A 22,498-nucleotide genomic window follows, 5' to 3' on the forward strand; every position below is an offset into this window, starting at 1 on the left:
ATTAACTAAAATTGATTGTTATTTTTCAGTTAGATTAATTTAATAGTGAAATATTTTTCCTATTTGGATTAAATTTTGATTTAGACTTAAAAGTTTAATAAATTTAGTGTGATTAAAAATAATTAGGTTTTGGTTCTAATAAATTTGAACTTAAAATGTGCGTGCGTGTGTGTATATATATATATATAATATTTAATGTGTTTAATTAATTATTCGATTTAGATATAAATTAATCGATAATCGAAACTTTAAAAAAATAATCGTTAATTGATCTAATATCTAATTAATCGATTGATTAATTAAACTAAATTTTGATTTGATCGATTAATTTCTTTAAAATCAAACAATGAATAATAGTATCCACTTTAGAAAGGAGTTTTTCTCATGTAAGTTGAAAACAAGGGAAGGATATATAATATTTCAAAGAAATAATGATTCATAACGTTACAAAATTAAAACTTAATATAGTGGATTAGTTTCGACAACCCAGTTAAAGCTATACATAATATTGCTTCCATATAGTATAAATATAAATATAAAAATTATTTATTATTTTTTATTCTAAAATATTACAAAATAACATATTATTTTCGTATAAGATGTTCTAAATTTTTTGAGTAAATCATGAGTTTAAAATCGTGAACTCTCATATTACTTTAATGATAGAAAGTGACACTCGTGAAGTGGTCATTGAGTGAAGGTCGAGTTTAGGATGTTATACTATTAACGACAATCGAAAAAGTTTAGTGTTAAAAATTAAAATTTTTGAAGTCAAGTAATAAAATTGATACACCTTTAAATTTTAGGGTCTAAAACATCATTATTTTTGGCATTGATAACAACATCAAAACATTGTTTTATCCACATCATCACAATAATAAAAGAATTCATTCATGTCATCATATCGTTAAAATTTAATAATTTAGTAGTATAATTGAAATCAAAATTTAATATTATAATTAAAAAAAAATTAAAACTCGATAGTATAATGATACATTGTCATAGATTAGGTGATATTTGATGTAATTTACCTAAAAAAAATCTTAAATCTTAATATTTGATAGTATGATCATATCCTTATAAAATGCTTGTGATGAAACGTATTTTTCTATTTATTTTTAATAATTTAAAGATTGATTCGCTAAAACCCATGATTAATCTTTTAAATACTAATTATATATATATATAAAAAAAGAATAAAACAAAATGAGAACTATTTTTTCCCTCCGTAAATTTTTTGGAATGATAATATGCCAATAAAAATGCCCTGAAATTTAGACCAGATATCATGTCGCCTCCTTTTAGTTTTCTTGGTAGCCTCCGTCTTCAACCTCCCACCTCATTCATTTTTAAATTCTCAGCATCTTTTAAAATAGTCTTCAACCTCAAAATAATTAAAAAAAATAAAAATTAAATAAATAATATATACTTTGGTTTGGTTTGGTTTGGTTGAATAGGAATCTTGTAGTTCTAGCAGGTTGGTTGAAGGAATGACGACTCTACCAGCAACTCGTAGTCTCTCCCTACTATCACGCTTAAATGTCTATAAAACCCCTCCATCTTCTCCCATCTTTCAATTTCGCCACTGTCGTTTCTTTCTCAATTCTCCTCCTAGAACCCTCTCTATCATGGCCTCTGCAACTCGACCTTCTTCTTCCTCTCAGGTAATTTACACACTCAATGTTATATTCGTTTCTATATATCTAAAAAAAGAATACGGAAACCTGGGTTTTCTTTTTTGTATTGATTTTTATCTGAAAAGGAGTTAATTGATTGGAAAATATTCTTTTCTTGTAGAAAAATTAATGGGTTTTATGTTTATTTTGCCAGGCAATCTCTCCTGATGATGTTCATGATGAAACCAATGTGTTTCAGTTAATTCAAGCTCACCAGGTTTGTTAAATTTTATGCATGTAATGTTGTACGAGTTTCCCTCTTTTTTTATATATATATACCTGTAGTTTACTTGGGTTTGGTGCTTACTGAAATTTGGTCATTCCATTTTCAGGAGAAGGCTGCTAGGCTTTCTCCGGTGGAGGAAATCCGTACTGTGCTTGATCAGAGCACGCGCGGTATGCTTTCAACTTTTTCAGAGGTATGTCATCATATTACTAGTTGATTTGATCATTTATAATTTAGGTTAATTTATCATAAAGACTGATGTAAAGACAGTTTTGATACTTGTTTGAGGAAAGCTATTGTTTGATCGTTTTGTTAAAGATTACTGTCATTTGCTCACCCTTTCCACGGTGATGATTTGGAATGAAGAAGTTAGAAGGATTCTCAGTATGAAGATTATAGTATTAAATTGCGGCTGAGGTATTGCTGTTGTGGAAGTTACGCCATGAATTATTTTCTAAAATAACTCCGTTTTTATGTTGGGAATTGGTTTGCGGTGACCTTATGATGTGCTTGTTACACTGCTTTGCAGCCGCAATTTAATACTATGATGCAAATCATTATCTCATCATCTAGCATACAATTCTAAAAATGAATAAAAGAACCTTGTAATCACTACACTTCATAGTGAATATAAACTTAATCAACTAGCTCCACAAGACTCCTATAATCTAAACTTGCACAAGCTGTTGCTGAATATTGCAAACTTTCCCCTTCTCCGCCCTTCCTAGTTGCAGTTTCGGTATCTTAGGCCATGCTGTTGCTCGTACAGCTGATATTTCCTATATAGAACTGTGATGGAAACAAGATCTTCCAAAATCCTGGGTCCTTCGGCACTTCTTGTGGAAGTGTTTGGATGGAATTAGAATGATGACTTATGTTTTCTTTGACAACTCATATTAGGAAAAAAATTTCTTGTTATCCTACTCATTTTCTGCATGCAGAAGCATGAGGGCTATCCATCGGGGTCAATGGTCGACTTTGCATGTGATGCTAGTGGATCTCCAATATTAGCAGTCAGTAGCCTGGCCGTTCATACTAAGGTTCTCTCTTTGATTTTGAATCTTATTTGTATGAGTGCTTTGATTGGAATCTATTCATCGATTGTCCTAGCTTAGAAGAAATAGGAGGGAAATTGAAACATCAAAAGGATATTGGATATCGTTCAGATTATTATTGTGTATGGAGATGAAGACTCATATATTGGATCATGCTTTTTTCTTCTTCTTATAGTTATGTTAAATCATGTAAATTGTTAAGGTTATAAATTGATATTCTCATGTTACCATTTTTGACAAAATCATTTACGACAGCCAGGAAAACTCTAAGATATGCCTGTTCTCTTGTAATTAGCTTTAGTTTCTTATGTTATAGTCACGGTCACCAGTCATTTTTCTTTCTGCCATTGGGAGTTTCTCTGTTGTTAATCCTATTTTCCCTTTCGACACAGTCAAGTTTTATTCTTTTCACCTGATAATTATTACAAAAATTGCTGTCGTAGGACTTATTAGCCAATTGCAAATGTTCATTGCTTGTTGCTAGAGATCCCGAGGACAGAACTGATTTAGTAATCACTCTACACGGTGATGCTATTTCTGTAAGTTATTTGTAATTTTCGTTCTCCTGTTACTCATCCTAATGATTTGGTGTTCTGAAATATTTGAGATGATGCATTGATCAATTATATAGGTTTCGGAAAAAGATCAAGCAGCCGTTCGAACTGCTTATTTGGCTAAGCATCCCAATGCATTCTGGGTATGTTTGTCTCGCATCCCCCTGCATTCCGTATGTCCCTTTAGATAAATCTTGTCACTAATCTGTCTAGATAGAGAACTCAGTATATATTTTCCGTTCTGAAGGTTGACTTTGGTGACTTCCAATTTATGCGCATTGAACCGAAAGTTGTGAGATATGTATCAGGTGTTGCGACAGCTTTGCTGGGATCAGGAGGTCTGCGCTCCGATTATTTTTCTGCTTCTGATCCTATTTTCATTTTCTAAGCAAGTAATAGTCCGTTTAATACAAGGGGCTACTGCTTCTTTTTCTGCTGCCTTTCACCCATTTGATTTATTGTTTTTGGAAACTCTTACGGATTTTTTGTGGTTTTATCCTTTTCTTGAACAATCTTATTTCTTTGTTGTCTATTTTACCTTATGTCATTAAGAGTTCAAGAAAGAGGAGTACCAGAATTCAAAAGTTGATCCAATAGCTCAATTTTCTAAGCCTGTTACGGTATCTTTTGGCTGTTCATTTTCTCTTGTTATACATTTTTTTTTTCATGAGGAATTCGTCCTTATTAATGACAGTGTTCTGTTTCAGTCTCACATGAATAAGGATCATGCCGAAGACACACAAGTCATTGTGCAATTCGCAACATCAATCCCGGTAATTAGGAATATTACCTGTTTAACACTATCTTATTTGAAGTGTAAGATTCTATAGGCATTTAATTGCAGAGACAAAAGTCAGTTAGCTCTTGCTGGTTAAGTTGGAAAATTGTAGGACATGTCTCAATAGCCAATTCTGGTCCCAATATTAACGTCTGTGCAAGAGAAATAGATAATTGTCTTAGTTTACGCTTACAGTTTAATAATAATATGGATAAATTTATTGAATTTATTAGTCTCATAGTTCAGGTAAGCATGTTTACTGAAATCTGTCGAATGTTTCTTCAAACAAAGTGCATTAGTGTTCTTGAAAATCCAGAAAATGAATTTTTCATTCTAGAAGATCCAACATGACAACTCATCTTGTCTCATCATCCTTTTCCTACCTGATTTTCGTCTTTCTCCAGGTTGATTCTGCTTACATGCTGGATTTGGATAGTCTTGGATTCAATGTCAAGGTGATAAATTTTAAACCTTTTATATTGAATCTTGTTATTAGCTACCTAACAGAGTAATTTTTTTCCATTACTTTTGAAGTTAACTAATATTGAAAAGTCCAATCAATATTTCCTCATGAGTTGCGAATCAATCCTTACTGTATTCGAATTCTTGGTATATGAAGCATTTCCCCTCTTTTTCTGGCAGGCTAGTTATCAAGGAAATACTTTCAAGCTTCGAGTTCCTTTTCCTAGGCGCGCAGAAGATAGAAAGTGAGATATCTTTATATTACTTATCATCTGTTGTTAGCTAGTACATTTTGTTTGGGGCATCTGTTCTGAGATTCTCAACGAAAAACGAAATTTATACAATCCCGGCAAAAGCCACTGATATAAACGAGGAGGGCAGAGCTCGTTGTTTGCCTTAATCCAGTTATTTAAATAGGAATGTCGTGATTGTATACTGATCTCGGTTCTTCTCTGACTGGCTAAAACTTCAAGTAAAAGAACAATAGCTTGGGTGGAATGCTTTTCGGGTTTGACCGTGTTACATGCATGTTTTATCGCTGTTCAATCGGTTTTTTATGTATGTATCAGGGATGTGAAAACGCTCATAGTTGAAATGCTCCAAGCTGCGCGATCTCAGGCTAACTGACATGCTGGTAAAAGTGACATAAGAGGTGAGGTTTTCTAATTTCTCAGGTCTCTGTCTCATCTAACCAACAAATGTAGACTTTAGTTTGTATAGATTGAACTGCCAATCTTATGGTTGTCAAATGCTCAGCTTCAGCATTATAAATTACTGGCAATGGTATCCAAAATCAAAGATCCTTACTAATGCTTGTCGAATTCGTTCTGCAGGATCTTATGTTATGGTGGCATTGAACATCTCCAGGATATAAACAGACATAATTCCGAAATTCGTCGCGATATAGATAAAAATACCGAAAACAATCGTCTGAGATAAATGGCTTTCTGCATATTATAACCTCAGAAACTTTCTTTTCATATAATTGTCGTTACAGTCGGTGATACCATTTGAAAGTTGAAACTGGTTTGTGATTTATGATTTATGATTTATGTATATACATTAGATACTTGAATGATTCGAAAAAAGTTTGGGAACTTATTTAGAAAAGTGATATAATTTAAACATTTATTTTATAATTAAACCAAAAACAAATGTAAATATGATTTCATTTACTCCCCTATGTTAAATCCAAGCAGATCGGTCCCTGAGAAATAGTACCACGTAGACCTCAGTTATAGGCACAACTTTTTTGGAAGCATAAATCAGTCACCCCAATTTCACACCATACATTTTACCAAATCTGACTGTTAATAATTCATACCATTACACTTTTACCGTCTTAATTAGTAATGTATAAGGTACGATAGTTTTAATATATTGTTAAAAAAAAATGTTGCTGAAAATATTAATATTTTTAATAATATTTCTAGTGAACCGTTACTTTATAGTTTTATTTTTCTACTGAAAATTTTAATATTAGACGCTATCTAAAATGTTTAACATTTTTTGTAAAGCGTTACATAAAACATTATTTTTTTTATTGAAAATGTTAATATTAGATTCTACTAGAAATTAATTAGCGAAATTAATATTTCTGGTAAAAAAAATATTTTAGATAACGATTTACCAGAAATATTAAAAAATATTAACATTTTCGGTGGATATTTTCTTAATCGTATATTAAGATTACCGTAGCCGGTAAATACCCTCTCAATTACCAAATTTATGTTATATGTATTAGTTGATTGAAATAGAAATATTAGACTAAAAAAGCTTTTGATACCGAATTAAATTCTAAAATCAAGTTAAAGATACCAAAATATAGGCTCTTTTTTATTGAAATGTCATCTAATAAAGATAATTTTTGGGATTAACACTCATTCCAGATTATTTTTTTTATTGCCGTTATTTTGTATCATATAAGACAAAGAAACGTCTTCTACAACACGTACGCGATGTGCAAGTTCAAAATTAATTTGCAATGTGTTTGAATTTGGGAATTAATGTTTTTTTAGGATATACCTGGGTAAAAAGGCCCAAAATATATATTTATTTAAAAATAAAGAAAAAATGAAGGTAGAAAGAAGAGAGCCACATGCAACTGTTTGCAGTAAAAATTTAACGCGGTAAATAAGAACAATTATTTTCATTCATAAAAATGAAAATTTCAACTTGTATACACCAAACCACAGCAAGCAGAAGACTGATTAACCTTCTCTCCCTCAACACTCTTAACAATCAACACCATTAACATTAGCTGCGAAAATCAGAGAAAAAACGCCCCTACTGCAGCTGCCATGGCGGCTTATAGTAGGGTCTTCAATCTGAATCACTTTCCACACTGCCCATGGCCTTCAATCCCCTCGGTCTCTGCAAACAAAACCAGGGAAGAAGATAACAGTTACATGCACAATATATTGAAAAACTTGATAGAACAAGAGGGAAGATAGCAGGGGATTGTAGCAATTGCGGGTGTTATTGCGGTTGTCAAATAATGGTTTCTGGGGCACGTTTACCACTATACATCGGCCACTATTGGACCTCTATTTAAATCCCTGAAAATTGCCATCGTAGGTTTACCTTCTTAGAACTCTTCTTTTCCCGAACTTCGTATCTTTCTTGGCACATATCAGTCAACCAAGCCCCGGGGCTCACCAGCTGCACAAAATTGAACCCAAAATTCTAAGAAATCCTTATCCACAAGATAAGATCATCATATGCCTCAGCTTCTGATACGTTTATCTCGTATATACTGACGGATACAAGATTTTATATTAAAGAAAACAGATTATCGACAGAAAATACGAAGGAAATTCGACAATTGGATTGCTTACAAGTAAGGTCCTTTGGATGATTTTGGCTCTCTTTTTAGGCCTTTGAGGGGGTTTACAACCTTTCATTGCCATGAAATCCTCCTCTTTTTCTTTGCTTGACAAAGTGATAAACAGCTTTGGCCACACTACTCCTTTCTTATCCTCTCCATTATTGCCACTATCCACTGCAGTCTTCCCATTCTCATCCACTGCTGATGACCCCCTTGTTGTGTAGTACCTGTCTTCCTTCTCTGGCGATGACGCTTTCCGGTGGTCCGACCGGAGTATAGCTGCTTCTGAATTCCTACAAAACCAAACATACTAAATGAGTAAATTTCACATTTTTTTACCAGTTTTGCTTGTTTTCATTATAAAAGTTTTACAGGGAAAATTTCTTAACACCGTGTTTGGCAGCTGAGAAAACAAAAACAGCAGTCGCAACATCATTTAGTAATTTTCTCGGAAAATCCATAATCACTGGCAGATGGCTTCTGGGGAAAAAAAACGTAACCACGTCCAGCTGATTTAGGGAGATAAAAAAACCAAATTCAACCCAGAAGCTTCTCAGAAATCAAAGAAAAGGGTAAAATAATCCAAAAAAAAAGGAGAGAAAATGCTTGGAAACAAAGAAAATCTCTTTTTTCCCCCAAACCATCAAGATGAGCCAAGAAAAATCATGATTTATAGTCATACCTGGTGAGACCATGATTGTAATTGGCAGAAGTGATTCTTCTGCGAATTACAGCACTCGATTTATATGAGATCTTTTGAGGGTCTTTAACTCTCACACATCTTAGCCTCTTTCTATTCCCCCACTGTAAAAACACCTCTGGCTCTATCGTTTTGCATGCTCTTTGGCTCTTCTCTTCTTTCTCCATCTCTGCCATTAAAACACCATAAACAAATAAAAAAATTAATTTCTTAGAGAAATAAAGAAATTCAAAAGACCCAAAAACGAATTTTTGATGAAGAAAGTAAAACAACAGAGCTGTCTTTTTTTGGAGAAAACCAATTTGGGTGTGAAAATCAAAGAGATGATGAAAACAAAATCTGGGTGTTTACAGTTTCTTCTTCTTCTTCTTTCGTTTAAGAGAAGAGTAGGAGAAGAAATGTCATATTAAAGATTTCTTCTGAAAATTTTGAAACTTTAAGAGGAATAGGTTGCCCAACCTTAAGATCTAAGCAAATACACTATAATCTTCCCTCAGAAAAACCTGAAAATCCAAATAAAAAATAAATAAATCCATTACCATGTAAGAACAAAGAAAAGCTCAGAAAAAAATTACAGCAAGAGAAGAAGAAATCTTACAGTGAAACACTATCATCCCAGAGAAAAACAAAAAGTGGGTTTTCTCTTCCGACTCCTTGCCTAAATAATTACTGCAATTTATTTGTTATTGCTTTCTCAATTGAATTTGAGAAGGATTTTCTTCCGTTGTAGGTGTTTCTCTTTCAGTCTGCTTTGCTTGATCTCTCTTCAACCCCCTTTTTTCTCTTAAGTGAACTCTGATTTCTTCAGTTTTTTTCTCCCTCTGGTTTGTGAAAGAGATGAAGCAAAAACAGCCAAGGGGAAAGGATATGGTGGTGGTGGTGTATATATTGATGATTGAGTGGGTGGGTTAACCAAAAAAACAAGTAGGCGAGGTGGGTGCCGTTAGTTGAATTTTGAATAAAGCCTGGGCTAAATTTATGGAAAGGCCTTGATTTACCTTAAAAGAGTTTCAGTTGGGCTTTGCATGTTTAATAATATTACTGTAAAATTTGTCTAATAGGTCAGCCGAGATAAAAAAATTAGTCCATTTAGTTATTTTCAAAATTAATTTTTAATCTACAATATTTATTTCCGTGATTTGAAATTCATCACATCAATGTAGTAATAAGTTTTAATAAAATACGTTTTATTAGAATTTGTCAATCTTATATGACAAAATTTAATAAAAAAATTATATTTTATTAAAACTCATCACGTCGATATAAAAAGTGAATAAAAATATATTTGGGCAAACTCGTCATGCCCAAAATAAAATTCATGTTGTTTTAATGTGCTATTTTGTTTACCCGGTTGGCTTATTGGGTAAAATTTACCATAATATTACATATATGGGCTATAATATTACGAGTACTTAATGAGTTGAGCAGTTCGTGTGTTGTTTGAACTCAATTCGGTTAAACTTTGATGAACGATCAATTTTGATTGACTTAAATTGAACTCGAACTCGACTTAAGACCTTAACAAGTTGGGTCAAACAAGGTCCAACTTGACTCGACAAATTTACGAACAATTTGTTATTTTTTTATAATTTTTTAATAGTTATCTTTAAAAATATTTTATTTAAAAAGAAAGTTTAAATAATGATTAATAATTAATAATTTACTAACAGATAATAATAAGAAATATATTAAATTATTAATTAATATTAATTAATAGTTACACCAATTTATTAATTTTCTAATAAATAACAAGAAAGCTACTAAATTATTAATTTAATAATTATTCATTTATTAGATTTTAGATATTGTTAAAAAATAAGGTAAAAGTTTAGGAGAATTTAATAAGTAACGAATTGAGCAATGAGCAACAAATCGAGTAGAACAAAAAGTTTTTTTAATGAGCACAAGTCAAAATTTTATCAAGCTTAAAGAGTAACAAGTCGAATTAAGCACTGCTCAACTCACGACCGACTCGTTCGATAAAAACTCATATTCAATATGAATCAAAATATATTTTTCAGACCAAAATGAGTGATTTTTTCTCCCAAGAAAATAAATAAAGTTTTAGCCTAATTTTTATAATTACGTGTATTTGATTTATTAATCAATTAACTTAAATCAAATACTTTATCAATCTACATTTTTCTATTAACATTCACAATATTTAATCTCTAAACTTACAATAGTAAAAAAGCAACACAGTTACAAATTACAAATAACTTAATAAAAGTATAATATAATATATAATCGAATTATTAACGTGAAAGAATGATTTAGGCCTTACCGAAGACATGACCTATGATAGGAAATTATGGAGGCTTAAGACTAGGGTAGTCGAGTAGTGTGAGTCACATCTATAGGGTGTATCATCTTTGTCTTCTTTTAAATGCATTTGTAGTAATTTCCATGACTTTTACTTTTTATACTTTTCTGTTATTGGTATTTATGAAAGATTAGACCTGGGCTTGCTATCGTTGTCTTCTGTGTATCATTCCCGTCATGTTTCCTCTATTAAATTTAGTCGGGTCTTAGGTTTCTGTCTATATGCAGAGATTCTTTCGCATGGATTATTTTGCAGGGATTACTCCCCATTACAGAAGCACATATGATATTAATGACTGCATATGAATACTGTTTTAGCTATGTATTTATGTAATTATTTATACATGCATTGCATTTTATCTATATTTTTAATTTTCTGACTGCCGGAGGTCTTTCACGGAAGTTATTCTCAACCTGGCGTTGGGGGCAGCCTACTACCCTACCTCCCCCTTACCCCATATATATGGGAATTGGGTTTTGTTGTTGTTGTTGTTGTTAGGATAAACTACACAAATAGTCACTAATGTTTGGGTAAGTGTTCATTTTCATCACTGATGTTTGAAAAGTCACAAATCGATCACTAACATTATCGTTTGTTATAAAATAGTCACTCGACGTTAACATCCATCGTTGTGGGTGACGAAAAGCTGACGTGGCACGTTAATATATTTTGTTGGCACTGTTTGACCATTATTTTGACCTACCCTTCTCTTCCATATGTATTGAGTTAATCGATCGACGGAATCGACCAAGAGGGGGTGACTTGGCAATTAAAAATTTGGTGGAAGCTTTTGCAGAAAATTAAAAATATTTGCACAGCGATTTAGAGTGGTTCGACTTTCTCAACCAAAGTCTACGTCCACTACCTTAGCTATCCACATTAAAGATTTTCCAACAAATTACTAATTTGTTCTTTCTTTTGAGGCCAAAGAGATAACCTTACAACTCTCTCAAGAATATACCCCAATTCTTGAGAACACTCTTTCTCAGCGAAGATTACAAATTCGCAAACTTAATGAAAAACCTCACAAGGCAAATGTGTTTGCACAATTCTAGAACAAAGAAAGAATACTCAAGAATGAATACAATTGAGTACAAGTAGTGTTCTTGAAAGCAAAATGAATATTGAATGAAAAATAGGCTTGAAATGCTCAAACAATGAGTTTGATGCTTTCTCTTTGATTCTTTCTTGATTCTTGATAATTGTTTATGATCAATGGCTTCTAAGCTTGTTTAAATACTCATTCAATTGATTCTGAACGTTGGGGATCATTAGTGGAGTTAATAGAGCCGTTATTGTGTGAAAATAATTAATAAAATCAGTTGGGAGAGTGGGTGCATCGATGCATAGTCAAGGTGCATTGATGCATCAAGTGTAAAATTCAAATATTTCGACCGTTGGAACACTTAGTGCATCGGTGCATTAAGGGTGCATTGATGCATAAATTGCATTCGATGTTTCAAACAAGCCTGGAGTGCATCGATGCATGGTATGTGCATCGATGCATAAAATGTATTCGATATTTTAATAAAATCCTGAGTGCATCGATGCATGGTTGTGCATCGATGCATAAAATGCATTCGAAATGGTGTGTGCATCGATGCATCAATGAGTGCATCGGTGCATCCCTTCACAAATTTGATTTTTGACTCGTTTTTTGTTTGAAATACTTTGTGAAAACTGTTTCAAAAATATTTGAAGTATAAAACACAATTTTACACTTTAGTAAGGATTGAATTTAAACTTTGAAAGACTTCGAGTAATATTTTGATATTTGAATAATTGTATCGAATATACTTAGAAAATCATTTGTAAAATCTTAAAATTAATTTAACTTATTTTGTTGTATCGAAACATCAAAAATGTTTTCAACAATATGGGTATTATTTCTCCTTCCTCCTTTCTTCTACTTTCGCAAACAAAAAATCTCATTTCTTCATCTTCAACTTTTGCAATTTCAACTCAAATTAGATTCCGTTTTGATTTTAGGCACATAATGAGCTTCGCTTCAAAATCCCAAACGCAATGTGTTTCTTCCTCAACGATGTACCAGGTTTCGGAACTAGACTCCATTGAAATGGACTGCATTGCGAAGAAGACCTTCCAAAGGTACTCATTAAACACAGTGAAGAGAAGTGAAAAAGGGGTTTCCTTGGTTTGGTTTAGGAATGATCTGAGGGTGCTAGACAATGAGCCTTTGTTCAAGGCTTGGGGTTTCCTCAGAGCCTATTTCGCCTGTTTACTGCATCGACCATTGTCTCTTTCAGACCACCTATCACTTTGGTTTCCCTAAGACTGGAGGTATCACTTTTTTTCTTGTTGTTTTGCTTTACCTTTTCCAGTTTTTGTGATCAGCATTAACGTTTTGGGATATTGTCATTTTGAAAGATGAAATCATTTGTTTGTTTTTCGTTTCATTCATGGTAGCTTTGAAAGCACAATTTATCATGGAATGCTTGGTTGTTTTGAAGAAAAATTTAATGAAGAAAGGTCTCAATCTTCTCATTCAACCTGAGAAACCAGAGGACATTCTTCCTAAGCTTGCAAAGGCTTTTGGAGCTCACACAGCTAAGTGCCATACACTATAATGTCTAGTCCTAGAGGTGAATTTATACTTTAGAATTACTATATTATTGAGTTTTCATAGTGCCCAGTTCGAAAACTACTTTGCTCCTTCCTCTTTAAAGAAAGGGGAAAGAATATGCAAAATCAACCAAAGAGGGTTCGGTTGAAGAAGAAGAAGAATAAGGGTTGGGTTGAAGAAAAAGAAGGGCAGTCAAAATGGTCTAATATGGTTAAACAGTGCCAACAAATCTATTAACATGGCACATCAGCTTTCCGTCACCTATAGTAACGATGGTTAACTTCAAATAATCATTTTGTAACAAATGATATGTTAATGACCGATTTATGATTTTTCAAACATTAGTGGTGAAAATGACAACTTACCCAAATATTAGTGACCATTTAAGTAGTTTACCCAATATTTTAAAACATACAACAATAATAGTTACTTATATAAAGCACTTATAAATTTCAATCCTCTCATTTAGGGAGAGGATTTATCGATTTGAAACATACGTCAATCCATTCAGTTTAGTTAGTTTCAATCTACATGAGATTTTTTTTTTATATAAAACCAAATTGATTTATACACATTAATGTTAAATATATGTAATAAGTTAACTCAAACCATGCTCAACTATTTTCCCAACGAACTCATAATTTGATTTCATGTACAACTTTATTCGATTAGTTTGTTATTTATTCTTTTCTTTTAAATGACAAACGGAAAATCTATAAATGACCTTCTTAACGATATATTGTCTAATATTTTTTTTGAATTAATTACTAGTATCTGAATCTACTGAACAACTAATCCAGATAGGATACTACAAAGGTGAGAGTGACCATCCCATCCTAGTTTGCTCCATTCGCAAACGTCAGTGTTTGAACCCCTAACCTTGCTTAAGAGACTTAGTGTCTCATCCCACTAAACCAACTAATTGTTGGTGATAAATGATCTAATATTGATTATTCAACAACAACAACAACAAAACCCTTATTCCCATATGCAATAGGGTAAGGGGGATGTAGGGTAGTAGGCTGACCCCAATGCCAGGTTGAGAGCAGCTTCCGTGGAAGACCTCCGGCAGTCAGAAAATTAAAAATAAAGATAAGATGCAAATGCGTGTATAAATAAATAAATACATAGATGAACAGCCTTTATATGCAGTCTTGATATGTGCGTCTGTAATGGGGAGTAATCCCTATAAATAATTCCCTGCAAATAATTCCCTACATAGAAATCTCTGCATATAGACTGAAAATGTAAGACCCCGCTAAATTTAAAAAGAGGAAACATGAATAGAAATGATACACAGAAGTCAATAATAGCAAGCTACGAGAAGGAATAACTTCAAATGAGTTAATTCTTAAACTAAGGCAACACTACTCCGACACCCTAGTTCTAAGCCTTCATACATTTCAATGACAGAAACATGTATAAAGTAGAAGTCATGGAAAGTACTACAAAGACATTAAAAAGAAGATAGAGATGTTACACCCTATGGCTGTGAACCACACTACTCAACTACCCTAGTTTTAAGTCTCCATACTTTCCTATCGGAGGTCATGTCCTCGGTAAGGGCTAATTCCTTCAAATCAGATCTCAAGCAGTCTTCCCACTTCCGTCTTGGTCGTCCTCTCCTTCTGACACCGTCGACTGTAATCGACTCTACCCTCCTGACCGCATCCGACGGTTGTCGCCTAAGGACATGCCCAAACCACCGTAGTCTTCCCTCCCTCAATTTTTCGGATACAGGCACCACCCCCAAGTACATCCTAATAGCAGAGTTAGGTGTCATGTCCCACAGAGTCCTACCACATGTCCATCGAAGCATTCTCATTTCTGCGGCCTCCATCCTCCTTACGTGATCCTTCTTGATTGCCCAACATTCTGATCCATACAGCAGCGCTGGTCTTATTGCCATTCTATAAAATTTTCCCTTTAGTTTTTGAGGCACCTTCTTGTCACACAAAACTCCAGTAGCAGCCCTCCACTTTAGCCATCTTCCCTTTATACGGTGTGTAACGTCTTCATCTACACCCCCATCTTTATGTATCATAGACCCTAGGTACTTGAAACAATCATTTGAGGGGATAATGTGTCCTTCTATGCATACTTCTACATCTTCATCGTTTTGGTTTCTACTGAAGTTTGAACATACATAATTTGTCTTTTCAATATTGATCCTTAGATGTTAGGAATTATATTAAGATTTTTTTACACCACCACCAAATCTATTGGGTATTTTATATAGTAATGAGGATCATATATATACAATGGATGTTTGACCTCTCTAATTACTTACATGACAATGGGATCTCAACCTCATGGTTAGGGTCCTCCTTAGTCTCAAATGATTATTCACACTATGATATTTTATATAATATAATCTCTCTTAACTAGTTCTTTATTAATGAGATTGTATATTTGTCTTCAGGCACCATGGTTTATTTTTTGAGCAAGACATTATTCACGCTCATCGCACCAAATATTAAAATCTGAATATATCAAATTTAGAATCATCGGCATCTTCAAATGTGAGTTGACATTGTTGCTTAGATAATTTGTATAATATGAATTAGGTACTAATTACTGGGTTGATCTTAGAAATTTGGCATCCTAAGTCAACTAAACGTGGTAAAAGAAAAAGGCCGATTATATTGACTTGTCCCTGATTTCTTGGGATTCTACTGCTTTTCTAACATGGATTATTGTCTTAAAATCATTGGATTAAAGTGAAATAACAAATTAATATATTAATTTTCAGAATAAATAAAATGATAAGATCCAAATACACAATATATATTTTTTAATTTCACATAGATTTAAGATTGTTACTGAGATGTAATACCCTAATATTGTTCGGGTATTTGAAAATGAATTTCGAGGCGATCAATATTGTTCAAGTGGCCTTATTGCATGGATGATAAATAAGTCCGGGGATTTGATAAGTTGCGAGCATTCATTTAAGAGGGTTTGAAGATCAAATATGTTCATTTTGGAAAATTGAGATCCTAGTTAATTTTAAAACCAAATACCAACCACAAAAAAAATTAAATCCTACAAATGTCCAAATTTACAAGTCCAATACAATGTAAACCCATTTAACCTTACACCCATTATATGTGACCCCAAGAGTCGGTTTTGGTTCTAGGGGGTTTAGGGACTTAGTTTGGTTGATTTAGTCTCGGGTTCGGGTTTTAGGTTGTAGATCGGAAAGTTAGGGGCGTTTTGGGCTAGCTTGGGAATATCCGGTCATTGTCAGCGGTGGCCGACGAACGACAGCGGAGCTTCGGGTTCTTGGGGAGGTGACCGGTTATATGGAGAAGAGAGGAGAGAGAGGAGAGAGTTTTAATTTTTTTAGGGTTTAGATTTAAAATTTTTAAAAAAAGGTTATATGGCGACTTGAAATATGTTTTCTAAACTCTTGCTTTTCGATCCCATTCCAACTCGTCAAAAAGGTTAAGGACCGTTCCGACAGATGAGTTATTGGAGTATTAATTTTACTAGGGTTTTACCCTTTTCTCTCCGTCTTTGGCAGGTTTTTTCCAGGATTTTATCGTTCTTCGCTTTTTATTTCTATTGTGGCTATCGTTTTTCATATGGGTTTTCGTGCGTTCCAATTCTTCTGAATCAACATGGGTGATCTAGAGCAACGTTTGGACGAACTTCAATTGGGGGAAGAAAAGGAGGAAGAGATTTTGAAGTTAGAATTGGGGGCCACTGGGTCGTCTATCTCTTTCAAGAATTGGCTTATGAGGTATTTCGTCACGTCTAGCATGATAAATTTTAGGCGATTCACACTACTCTAGCTAATGTATGACACCCTATTGATGGCATATCTATATCTGTTCTTGAGGAGGGAGATATCTATTTCAATTATATCATACTGTTGACATTGACAAAATTGTCAGGGATGGGCCGTGGTACTTCAACTCTCATTTGTTAGTTTTTTACTGGTTGTCTGAGGGGGACGACCCTTTACTAGTTCCACTAAATACGATGGACTTTTGGGTGCGTGTTATTGATATGCCTACAGGGTTTATTTCCAAATTAGTTGCAAAACTATTAGGAAATTTTGTAGTTAAGTCTTTGGAGTATGATGCTTCAGCAATCTCATTAGGTTATGGGGGTGTATCAGGACTTGTGTTCAAGTTGATGTGAGTAATCAATTGAAGAAAAGGAAGAAACAAACGTTCTCGAATGGGAAACTGGTCTATGCATCTTTTTAGTACGAAAAACTGAGACTTTTTTGTTTTATATGTGGGAAGTTGGGACATGGAAAGGGTTTTTGCCCACTTCTTATTTTACAGGACAAGAAAGAGTACGCTTTCTCCTTGCTTGGCATATACGGCAACGAGGATCATTGTAAAGTCCATGGTTGAGGGAGGAAGAGGGTGATGGGAGGAGCTCCTTAGGAAATAATTAGGAGTGGAGAGGTGTTCTTGATGAGAATAGGGTCCCTGGTGTGCGCATAGATGCATTGGGTCAAAGGTGTGAGAGTAATCATCCATTGACTATTTTGGATAAAAATCGACAGTTGGTTCAACATTCTTCGTTGGATGTGATAATGGTAGCAGTTGAGGAGGAGAATCCATTAGTGAGAGTCAATGGTGCTAAACGTTAGAGGTATTCCTCGAAGTCTAACGAGTGTTTAGAGGAGATAGTGTCTAATAGGGAGCAAAACGTATCAGTGGCAGGCTTGCAGAACTAGTCCAGTTGATCTCAATGAAGCTCATGAGTTGAAACGTCCGGGGTTTGGGTCAACCTCGTCCAGTTAGACGCTTTCGGCATCTGCCAATGGACATTAACCCAACTATAGTTTTCTTGATTGAAACAAAACAACAGAAATGGAGATAATTCGTAGATGGTGTGGATTTCCAAATAGTTTATATGTTGATTCATATGAGAGTAGCGGAGGTTTATGTTTGGCTTGGCAAGGAGGTTAGATATGACCTAAGGTCGCTTTCGACAATACACATTGATGTTTTGATTAAAGTTGCTGAAGATGGATTGTTGTGGCATTGTAAAAAAATTCTATGAAGCTCCTAAGGAGATTCAGAGATGCAAAAAATGGGCTCTATTACGTCATTTGGATGATCGACTAGACATTCCTTGGATGGTTGTCAGTGATTTCAATGAGATTTTATTTTCTTATAAAAACGAGGGGGCTTCTATGTAACGTACGAAAAATAGAAGATTTCCGTAATACTCACTTTGATTGTGGCCTTGAGGACATTGGATACTTTGGTTGTCGATTCATGTGGGAACAGGGAAGATAGGCGGAGACCAATATTCGAAACAGGTTGGATAAGGGTGTGGCTAATTCCTTGTGGCTAGAGAAATTCCCCCATTTTTCCTTGTATCATCTGGTTCATTCTATTTCTAACCATTGCTCATTACTGTTGAATACTGATCACATGGTGGATAGTGAGAGGAAGTGACACTTTAAATTTGAATCCTCTTGGCTGTTGAAAGAGTCGTGTGAACTGGAGATGCGTTGTTTATGAGAGTCATCTTCAGGAACGATTTTGGATAGGCTGCATTGTGTTCGCTTGGGCCTTAACAAATGGTTCAATAGAGTTTGGAGGGAGAAACACATTTCGAAGAAAGACCTTAAAAAGAAGTTGGTGGAGTTAGAAGATTCTTCCTCGGCATCGAATTTGCTAGGAAAAATTAGACATTAAATTACAACTCAATCTCAAAATTGACATGTCAGAACTTTACTAGGAGCCGGGGGTGAGAGTGAATTGGATTAAAAATGGGATAATAATAAGAATTTTTTCACAATTACGCCACTCAGCGAAAACGTAAGAACCGTATTCGATTTCTTAACCGTGATGATGGTGCATGATTGGAATATAAGGGGATGATTGAGGAGGAAGCTAGTGGTTATTTCCAAAACTTATTTGCCTCGTTTGGGAGTGAGTAGACAGTTGCATCCTAGAGGTTGTGGTCCCTTATATCTCGCTCGAAATGAATGATAGTTTATTGAAGGAATTCACATTTGCTAATTGTCGCAGTTTTTAGGATGGGTACGGAATTTAGTTTCAACTTAAATAGAACGCATTAGAGTCGCCATCGATCATTTAAAAAAATATTTAGGTTGATCGGATACTATCTTACCTGATCTGCGTTTTTAACAGAAGTATGTTGGATTCGAGAGTCGGTTACAGTCAAGCAAGGATTAGCACCCTTGAATTACCTTTTCGGTACCGTTTTAATTTTCCGGTTGTCTTAATTGAGAAAATTAAAATTAAAATTTAAAGACTCCATTCGAATTACTTACCTTTGATTGATTGAATTCTTTTAAAAAGGGTCAAAAAAATAAAATATTAGATCGTAAAATAAAAATAAATAAATGCTAAACAAAAAGAAATAATTTTAAAAGGTTAAATTAAGAAATAAGAATAAAAAACAAAATTAAGATAAAATAATAATAATAATAATAATAATAAAAATAAGGTGAAATAATATTTTTTAAACCCAAACAAAAATGGGTGTATTCCTCAACATTGCGGTTAAGCCAAAATGAAAATAAAGGGTCCTTGATAAGACCTTGCTTGATCATGTTGTACCATATTGGGACAGCTTTCCCAACAGATATCTCCTTAAACCCAAGTCCTAATATCCCATCAAATTTGGCCACCAAAAGCGTAAGACCTGGCTCCTTAGTAGCCTCAATAAATTCTTGATATTTTACAACCAAGTCACCAATTTGAACATCGTCATAACTAAAGAAACCAGAAATAGCAGCAGATTTCTCATTCTTCTTATATGTTTTTGACTCACTTGCCTTGTACTTGGAATGAAGATAACAAGAAATCGAGAAATAGCACTTAGATGATGGCACCCACAAATTTGAACAGCCAGTATCAAATATAACAGTGAATTTTTGTGGAGTTCCTACACCAATCTCACCATAGTACTGAGCATCCATGTAGTTCTTCAAGGCAACAATATCCACATCCTCCGAGTCTCCAAGATAGTTACGGAAGCGATGCTTTTTCATAGATGCTATGAAAGCCTCTCGATCCTTGGATTCAAGCCGGTTGTTCGGATCGAATTTCAGCTTTTTCAGCCCAGTTCTAACCAACCCATCACTAGAGGCCGTTACGACGGAAAATAAAAGGGAGGAGATGATCAACGACGGCACAGCCACATTGAAAGTCGTTCCATGTTAACCTTATACGAGCTCCTCAATCAGCTTGATTCATCAAGCAAAGAACTAAGTGCACCGCTAACGAGCCGAGTATAAAGTAAAAGGAAATTGATCAAAATGAAAAATAATTTTCAAGAAAAAATCGTTATGGTTTACAACTTCATGTCGCACTAAAATAATCCATCCGACCAACAAAATATCAGCATCAAAACAGTAGCTATAAACAAAAATTTTAAAAAGTAAGAACAAGAAAAATGGAGGAACAGGTAGAACAATGCTCACCGCTTTAGACGAAAGAAACCTAAGGGAAAGGTAAGTCGATGAAATGTAGAAAAAATGAGCCAGAAATAGAGAATACAAAGGAGGGGGGAAAGGAAACAACAAGAATCCCGAGAAACAAACAGAAAAGACCTGAAGGTTTTAGCTACCTGTCACTTCCCTAGATTCGGTGGGTTCCAACTTCCATTAAATACGTGGGATTCGACTGTCCATGTCCGAACTGAGTGAGATTGAATTTTGAAGGGGAGAGTGGAAACCCAGGAACATGAGTTTGGGCATAGCGAAACAAGGCGTTAACATCGAGTTTATGAGCTTCCTGCACTGCCTCCACCACTCTGTTTTTTCATCCGTTCCTCCTGAACTCATATCAGCAGAATTCCGCTTGTTGGAGCCAGAACTTTCACCAAAAGATGCAGACCGAGATGAAGAAGGACAGGGCGTAGTCTGCTGACAATTCGACCCTAACGAATCAATTTCCACTCGGAACATCTCTTCAAACAGTTCCTGTAATTCCTCCCAGCTTTCCTCTGCCTCCTCCCGAGCCTTATTGGCACCGTGATCCTTATCAAGAAAGTGGCAGCCCTACAAATGTACCTAAAATCCACTTTTTAAGGACCCACAAAGCCATTTCTCTCAAATGTCAGATAATGGGGTCAAGTACAGCGGATTTCATGGGATTCCAAGTAGATAATCGATCATATTACCAACCCAACAAATAATAATAATAATAGTGTAATATTTTTTGTCCGGACAAAAACGAATGACTACACTAATGAGATAATGGCTGTAAAATTTATTTGTTTCCTTGGAACTTTTAGGCTAGATGGATTGGGTGCTTTTTCCCCCCAAATGTTTTGGTACATCTTTGGTAACGAGATTGCTGCATTCTGTATTGATTTGCTCTAAAGACGCTTTGATATGGCCTCGGTCAATCTTACTCACATTGTGTTAATACCCAAGCTACAGTCTCCTTTTAATCTCACTCAATATTAACGAGTTAGTCTTTGTAACGTGCTATTCAAAAAATTGTCGAAAATATTGGTAGCAAGGACGCAAGGGTTGCTATATTTATGTATTGATGAAGCAAAAAGTTCATTTATGCCAGATAAATTAATTACATACAACATCATATCGGATATGAGATCCTTCACTCCTTTGTTAATAAGCTTATTGGTTTTTTTTTTGGGTTCTTTGCTCTAAAATTAGACATGAGTAAAGGTTATGACAGGGTGAAGTGGCCGTTAATTTAGGAAGTTATGGCTCAAATGAGGTTTGCAAAAGGATGGATAAGCTTCTTCAAAGATATGTTTGCTCACCCTCGCACGTTATAGTGACAAATGGTGTGGCTGGAGATATGTTTTATCCACAACAAGGCCTCCGTCAAGGTGATCCCTTTAGTCCGTATCTTTTTCTGATTTTTAGCGAGAGGTTATCCTCGCTCATTCGACAATTAGCAAGATTTAATAGGTTGAAAGGCATCAAAATTAACATGTATAGGCCTTCGATCACTTATCTCTTATTTGCGAACGATTCCCTGATTTTTAGAGAGGCCAATGCGGGAGTGGCAAGTGAAATTAAAGCTATCCTACGGCTGTGTGGGGAGAGCTCAGGTCAACTTATAAACTTTTAAAAGTCAAGAGTTTCTTTCAGGTAAAATTTTATTGAAGAACATAGAGCTGATGTAAAGTGAATTCTAGAGGTTGGAAGCTCTTCGAACCCTGAGAAATATTTGGGGTTTATCGGCATTTGTTGAAAGGAATAAAATATGAGCGTTTGTTCATTTTAAGGAGTGGATGTTGACTCGTATTAATGTATTGAGCATTCATTTCCTCACACAAGGGGTAAGGAGGTCTTTATCAAGTTTGTGCTTTAGGCACTACTCATTTA

At 34.5% G+C, this 22,498-nt stretch overlaps 2 protein-coding genes across 3 annotated transcripts; one reads left to right on the forward strand and one right to left on the reverse strand.

Moving 5' to 3' along the window:
- Positions 1–1,516: 1,516 nt before the first annotated feature.
- LOC120189788 lies at positions 1,517–16,662 on the forward strand. Of its 2 annotated transcripts, XM_039192976.1 has the most exons (13): positions 1,517–1,664; positions 1,831–1,893; positions 2,009–2,095; positions 2,844–2,942; positions 3,401–3,496; positions 3,589–3,654; positions 3,759–3,849; positions 4,064–4,131; positions 4,219–4,284; positions 4,694–4,744; positions 4,932–4,996; positions 5,321–5,403; positions 5,585–5,711. In XM_039192976.1, exons 1-12 carry the CDS (start codon positions 1,629–1,631, stop codon positions 5,376–5,378), a joined length of 846 nt encoding a protein of 281 aa, XP_039048907.1. In that variant the 5' UTR covers positions 1,517–1,628; the 3' UTR covers positions 5,379–5,403; positions 5,585–5,711. The 2 variants fall into 2 exon arrangements, with proteins under 2 accessions (XP_039048907.1, XP_039048908.1); XM_039192977.1 differs by lacking the exons at positions 5,321–5,403; positions 5,585–5,711 and adding an exon at positions 16,652–16,662 and having other exon boundaries at positions 4,932–5,025.
- Positions 6,888–20,345, reverse strand: LOC120189829. Its single transcript, XM_039193000.1, has 5 exons — positions 19,657–20,345; positions 8,261–8,447; positions 7,589–7,871; positions 7,335–7,412; positions 6,888–7,124 (listed from the first exon to the last, which is right to left on the reverse strand). Exons 1-5 carry the CDS (start codon positions 20,180–20,182, stop codon positions 7,074–7,076), a joined length of 1,125 nt encoding a protein of 374 aa, XP_039048931.1. The 5' UTR covers positions 20,183–20,345; the 3' UTR covers positions 6,888–7,073.
- Positions 20,346–22,498: the final 2,153 nt, after the last annotated feature.

The sequence above is a fragment of the Hibiscus syriacus genome, unplaced genomic scaffold (assembly GCF_006381635.1).
Source record: "Hibiscus syriacus cultivar Baekdansim isolate YM2019G1 unplaced genomic scaffold, ASM638163v2 tig00116959_pilon, whole genome shotgun sequence".
Classification (NCBI taxonomy): Eukaryota; Viridiplantae; Streptophyta; class Magnoliopsida; order Malvales; family Malvaceae; genus Hibiscus; species Hibiscus syriacus.